This window comes from Scomber scombrus, unplaced genomic scaffold (genome assembly GCF_963691925.1).
Source record: "Scomber scombrus unplaced genomic scaffold, fScoSco1.1 SCAFFOLD_381, whole genome shotgun sequence".
NCBI classification, from domain to species: Eukaryota; Metazoa; Chordata; class Actinopteri; order Scombriformes; family Scombridae; genus Scomber; species Scomber scombrus.
Genome location: NW_026910665.1, coordinates 7,937 through 15,000, shown reverse-complemented (window position 1 = coordinate 15,000; position 7,064 = coordinate 7,937). Strand labels below are relative to the sequence as shown.

At 38.1% G+C, this 7,064-nt stretch overlaps 1 protein-coding gene across 1 annotated transcript in view; it reads left to right on the top strand.

Annotated features, from left to right (window-relative positions):
* Nucleotides 1-5,252, top strand: part of map1lc3c (microtubule-associated protein 1 light chain 3 gamma) — a 5,715-nt gene extending 463 nt beyond the window's left edge. The window contains exon 4 of the mRNA XM_062415305.1: nucleotides 5,087-5,252. Within this exon, the coding sequence (XP_062271289.1) occupies nucleotides 5,087-5,252 (166 nt within the window). The remainder of the gene's footprint in view (nucleotides 1-5,086) is intronic.
* The last annotated feature ends 1,812 nt before the right edge of the window (nucleotides 5,253-7,064 follow it).

Genomic DNA, 7,064 nt, shown 5'->3' with positions numbered 1-7,064 from the left:
AAAAGGGTTTAAATGGATAAAATATCAGGAGAATTATCGGAGAAACTGTTTAAATATGATGCGTTCGCGGTTTTTTCGGATGTGGCTATTTGCTGGAACCAAATATAGCCGAAAGTGTCCGATGATTGGAGTATTTTAGGGTAAATATGGAGTTTAAATATGTGGTGATTGATGTGATGTGAATGGAGAATTATGTTTTACAACTTAAACATTTTTTTTAAAGTGGAAATTGGGATTAAAATAGGTTTAAAGTTAAGTATGACTGCGACTAACAATCCTAATAAAACTCTTGATTAGCTGCTGATGCAGATTTCAGACATTGATTTTCGTAGCTTTGTTTTGGTCTCATTAACTTCTGCTGCTAGATGGTTAACTTTGTTGTTTTTTTTAGCAGAGAGTCAATAAGTCGATTAATGTGAGAAGTTATTGATACTAAGTTGAATTAAATAAGTCCAGTAGTGTGTCTGTGTGAAATCATGGCTGCAAACTGAGCGCTAACAGTATCGATTTTAAAGGAATTTATTTATTCATGTGAAGAAAAATGACATTTGTGTGATTAAAAGTTAAACCTGATACTCCGTTCCTCCTGTGAGACTTGGTTAAAGTGTCTGAATGGTGCTTGATTTTTCTACATAGTCACTTTATTGATCTCAATGGGGAAATTCAGGTTTCCAGCAGCTAAATATATAAACATAAAAGTAATAAAACATCAAAACAGTCAATAAAAAGATGTGTGAGAGTAAATAAGCCAATAGAAAACGTATGTAATGTCTAAAAATAAATAAGGATACTAAAGTCTGTTATAAAAACCATTGTATTGATTGTTTGGTCCATAAAATGTCAAAAAATAGTGATTAACGTAGTCCAGGGTTTCTAAAAGCAAAATGCATATTTATAGAGCTTCAGTTTACTATCAGGATTAAAAACCAAACCGAAAATATTAATATTTGAGAAGCTGAATCAGACCTTTTGCTTTTATCTTTAAAAAAAAAAAAAAAAGACTGAAAATGATAAATCCGAGTGGTTGGTGGTTAATTTTTTGTTGGTTTTAATCATTGCGGCTTGAGCTGAGACTTATTGGGTAAAGATCTGTTAATCAGGTGATTGATCAAATGTAGGGATCGGTCTAATTCCTGGATAAGTCAAGTCAAACTTTATTTATAAAGCACATTTAAAAACAACCTCAGTTGAACCAAAGTGGCTGTACAGTTATTAAAATACAATATAATCATACACAAATATAATAATAATAAATAAAACAGTAAAGGAATAATAAGAGCTCAATTTAAAAAAAGGGTAAAAGTAAAGATAAAAATACAATAAAATAAAATAAAAGCCAAGGAATCTCGCCTAGCTAAGGAGGAAAGATGGGTTTTCAGCAGTGTCTTAAAGTGCTCAACAGAAATGTCTCTTTTAGTCTCTTCCTCTCAGACGGTCATGATTACTCAGCAGAAACTCTCCAAACGCGACAAACTGTTGCGCAACCTTCACTCAAACCTGTTCAGGAAACGACGTAATGAGACGTCAAAATAATCTGAACCTTTTTTTTTTTTCCTGTAAATCAACATTTTAATATAATTTCTTGAGCTCCTCCTTCATCATCATCATCATCAGTACTCTGGTTAAAGTCTTTATGAGAAGTCCAGTCAGTCCGTCACGTGTTGGTTTAGTTTCGGAGCAGCTGGAGACGAGAGGACAGCGTGATGCTTGTCGTCTCAATTAAAAAGAAAGAAGCAAAACAGAGTCACATTTTTCATCAGTGCTGCTTTAAAGTGCCGCGAATACGTCACGCTGCCTTTTAATAGAAACTGTAAAATCCCCTTTATAATAAGTTTAGTGGGTTTAATTTGTTGTTTTCAGTCAAATAGAAACATTTCAGCCTCAAACATAAAGGAGTCAGTAGATTTTAGTTTGTTCTCGTTTCCACAAATAAATCTCCTTTTCTTTAATATTCCAGATAATCCAAAGAATGTGAAGTCAGCAGTTTAATCAGATTTAATTCGAGTTTAAAGCAACTTTAAACTGTTCAGACTTTGTTAATGTTTTCATACTGTGAGCAGAACAAACATTTCTCTTTTTTTTATTGTTTTAGAGACAAAATTCATCAGTAAAACTTTTAATCAAAGATCTTTTATTGTTTTTAAGAGCAAACTTATGATTTAAAACCTGACTTTTCTTTATTCTGATCAGTTTCACATCTTTAACTCAAGTTATTAATCTAACTATTGATTTTAACCTTCGTGTAGTCCTCCCAGGTCAAATTGACCGTCTGTTTTGACTGTTCTTTCTTTCCTCCCTTCCTTCTTTCCTTCCTCCATCCCCCTTCCTTCCTCCCTTCCTTCTTTCATTTCCTTCTTTCCTCCCTCCCTCCTTCTTGCTTTCTTTCCTCCCCTACCTTCCTTCTTTCCTTCTTTCCTCCCTTCTCTTTCTTTCCTCCCCTACCTTCCTCCCTTCCTTCTTTCCTCTGTCCTTCCTTCCTCCCTTTCTCCCTCCTTTCCTTCCTTCCTTCCTCCCTTTCTCCCTCCTTTCCTTCCTTCCTCCCTTCCTTCCTCCCTCTACCTTCCTCCCTTCCTTCTTTCCTTTCTTTCTTTCCTCCCCCCTACCTTCCTCCCTTCCTCTTTCCCTTTCTCCCTCCCTTCTTTCCTCCCTTCCTTTCCTTTCCTCACTTCCTTCCTTCCTTTCCTTTCCTCCCTGCTTTCCTTCCCTCCCTTCCTTCTTCCTCCCTTCCTTCCTTGACTCGAGGACAACAGGAGGGTTAAAGTGATGAATCCAGCCTGTAAAGAGTTAAATCTTGTTAGTTTTGTTTTCTCTGAACTTCCTCATTTTATCTTTTATCATCGTTACTCAGCAGAAAGTGAACGTCTCAGTTTCTCTGCTTCATTAAATCAAACGGTAACTTTCTTTACATCAGAATCAACATGTTTCACTTTAATTGCTCTTTAATGTGAACTCTCACCTCATTGGCTGATTCATTAAATCACATGTTAATTTCAGTCATAGCGTCCATGATGTAATGCTGCTGCATCTAAGAGTCTTAAAGCTCATTTCACAGCTCATACTGATGCCGAACATTATGTACTTTCTATTTTCACACAAACAGCAACAGGAAATAAGACGAGCACTGATTCATATCAAAGAGTTTCTGAACGGTTAAATGAGGAAATGAAACTTCAGATAAAAGCTGAGTCGGACTGTTAAACTATCAGGTGGAAGTTGGTAAATTTAATGGTTTTTTTCAGGTTTGAATTGAAATTTTGGCTTTCTTGAACAGCTGTGACTGTTCTTTCTTTCCTTCCTTCTGTCCTTCTACCTCCCTTCCTTTCTTCCTCCCTTCCATCCTTCCTTCTTCCTCCCTCCCGTCTGTCCTTCCTCCCTTTCTTCTTTCCTGTCCTTCTTTCCTTCCTCCCTCCCTTCCTCCTTTCCTTTCCTTTCCTTTCCTTTCCTTTCCTTTCCTTTCCTTTCCTTTCCTTTCCTTCCCTCCTTCCTCCCCTCATTTCCTTCCCCCTTCCTCCCTCCCTCCTTTCCTTCCTTCTTCCTCCCTCCCTCCTTCCTTCCCTTCTTTCCTCCCTTCCTTCCTTCCCTCCTTCCTTCCTCCTTTCCTCCCTCCCTCCCTCCTTCCTTCCTTTCCTCCCTCCTTTTCTTTCTTTCCTCCATCCTACCTTCCTTCTTTCCTGTCTTTCTTTCCATCCTTCCTCCCTTCCTCTTTTCCTTTCTCCCTCCCTCCTTCCTTCTTCCTCCCTTCCTTCCTTGACTCAAGGACAACAGGAGGGTTAAATGACGTTTAAGAACTTCTGCTTTCATTCATTTGTTCTTTTTTTCTGTGTCAGTGTTGAAACTTTATCACTGAGGAGAGAAAATGCATCTTTTTTATCACTGCAGACATTTTGACAGTCAAAGAAATGAGTTAATAACATGAATGAAGCTGAATCACATTAATTCACTCATTGATGTGATGCTTCACCAGTGTGAGGAACATTTAACAGGAACTGAGACAACAATGAATAATTACTGAGGAACATTTAAATGTGAGAAATGTAGTTTTATCATTTTATCACACAGAAAAAGGCTTATTTCCATTTTAACACATTACTTTAGTTTAGTCCTGTAACTCACCGGTCATGTCTTGTGCTGTTTTAAGTGTTTGTATTTTATTTTGACATCCTGATTAAGCTTTCCTACTGAAACATGTTTTATTCAACTCAAGACTATTTTTATTTTTATTTACCGTCTTATTTGCAGGCAAAGTGACTAATAACCTTTATCTAAAGTGAATTTTCAGCAGAACTTTCCTTCTTTTTAGTTTAACCTGAAATTAAGATTATAATCACAGAAAAATTGTTTTTTACAATCACTTATTACCTTTTTTTTTTTTTACCTTTTTAGTCCTGCCTTCCTCCATCCACACACACCTGTTTAGTTTTTAAGTGTTTATTTTATTCCAATGTTAATGATGAAGGGTTTTTATTTTACTTTTAGAGCTGCACTCCTTCTCAGATTAATCCCAGTTCAATCTGAAGTTGCATAGTATAATCACAGGAAAGTGTTTTTACAATCAGTTATTACCTTATTTGACATTTAGCCCCACCTTCCTCCATCTACACACACCTGTAACTCACCTGATAGGTCTTGTGCTGCTTTTAATTGTTTATTTTATTCCAACATAATGGATGAAGGGTTTTTATTTTGCTCTTTTACCGTCTTTACTTTTAGAGCTGCACTCCTCCAGATTAATCCCAGTTTAATCTGAAGTTGAGCCTATTTAGTTGCATATCTAAACACTTTCAATGGAGCCGTTTATGAATGGAGCTCTTTATTTTCACTGTGTATTGTGCAGAAATTGAAGTCTTTTTCCTGCATTGAGACATTTTTGTGTGCAGGTTTGTCATTTTTCCAATTTGAACACACTCAAATATTTGCAGCTGCTCATAATTAAGGCTGGTATGTGGAGCCAGCTGTCCGTCTTTACCAACAACAATAGTTAATGCACATTTCTGCTGAGCATCGTCTCATTAGGAGCAGCAGCAGGTATGTGAAGCAGCTACCGGACATCGTGCTCATCGTCTCTCTTGTGTCTCGTGTCTCTTAGGAACCGCATGGCTCTGCTTCCCACTCAGGCTTTCTACCTGCTCATCAACAACAGCGGTCTGGCCAGCATGTCTCTCACCATGGCTCAGGTGTACAAAGATCACCAGGACGACGACGGCTTCCTCTACATGACCTACGCCTCGCAGGAGATTTTCGGACACGTTTGACGATGTTTCAACGCTTTAGTTTTTTTTTTTAGTCACTAATGAAGCCTCTTAACTCAGCTGTAAATAGAAAAAATATTCTGTATGTGTATATATTGTAATATTTGGTTGTGTAAGATGAATTTTAAACAAACTCTGTGGTTCCAATAAATCTTAATGTATAAATAATGAATCTGTGGTCAAACTTTCCTATCAAACATAGTTATAAGTCATTTCAGTCCAATTAGTATAAAGTTCTTAACCCTTTATCAGGTGGATAACTTCTGTAAATATCCTCCCAATGCCTCTGTGGTTGTAGAACTATAGGGAGTTTCTATATAGAGACTTTTTGGAAGTTGTTCTACCCTGAAGACTGATGAGGAAGCATATATGGTAACTTCATTGAGTCACGAGCAAAAATATGTAACATTCCCCAATAACTAAGTATTTCAATGAGTTGTTGCATAAAGGGTTAAATAACTCAGTCTGGAGTCACATATTTCCTACATTCTGCATTTGATGTGAATGTTACGGCTCATTTAAAGTTGTATCGTTAGTTTTAGCTTCGCTGCGTTGACTTCCTGTGAAATCCTTCTCCTCACTTTCAAAGCTCTTAATGGTCAGACTGCATCATATCTTGAAGAGCTCATAGAACTTTATGAACCTACTAGAACACTGCGCTCCCAGCTCCTGTTGAGCATGTTTTAGGTTTCTCTCCACTCTAACACACCTGAGACTAATTATTAACTTATCAAACCTCTTGAGAAGCTCCAGCTGCTTGATAAGTTAATAATTACACTGAACAAAAATATAAATGCAACACTTTTGTTTTTGCTCCCATTTTTCATGAGCTGAACTCAAAGATCTAAAACATTGTCTATATACACAAAAGACCTATTTCTCTCAAATATTGTTCACAAATCTGTCTAAATCTGTGTTAGTGAGCACTTCTCCTCTGCCCAGATAATCCATCCCAGCTCACAGGTGTGACATATTAACATGCTGATTAGACAGCATGAATACTGCACAGGTGTGCCTTAGGCTGGCAGCAATAAAAGGCCACTCTGAAATGTGCAGTTTGGCTTTATTGAGGGGGGGGGGGGGGGGTCTGAAAACCAGTCAGTATCTGGTGTGACCCTAACCCTGCTAACCCATCTCCTTCACATAGAGTTGATCAGGTTGGTGAATGTTGGTCCACTCCTCTTCAATGGCTGTGCGAAGTTGCTGGATATCGGCAGGAAGCCTTTTATTGTGGCCAGCCTGTGAACAATATATTGAGAGAAATAGGTCTTTTGTGTATATAGACAATGTTTTAGATCTTTGAGTTCAGCTCATGAAAAATGGGAGCAAAAATAAAAGTGTTGTTCAGTGTAATTATTAAAGGTAGGGTCGGTAATCCTGTTCAGAAGCACTTTTTGTTATACTGGGTGAAATGGTCCTTCTATTATCAGAGGTATCAATACATTATGACTTTAGAAAAAGGAACGGAAATAATCAGACCTCTGTGGCAGCCACAGGACTGATAAAACTCTGACCAATCCATGCTCTTCGCACCGAAAAGCAAAAACCAATCAGGTGCCTTCATGTCTAGTTCTGCATCCGCCCCCCTCTCTCCCTGCCTACTTCACACGTGCACAGTCTTCACCTGTCGCTGTTGCCGGTTTGTGGGGGCGTGGCCTGGACGGACTCACTGACGGGAGGGGGAGCAGCGGGGGGGAACTTAGAGGAGGCAGGAGGAGGTGCTGTTTTCAAATCTTGCTAGCTCTCTTGCTAGCTTTCCAACATTACCAACCCTACCTTTAACTCGTTATCAAGCAGCTGAAGCTCGTTATAGGG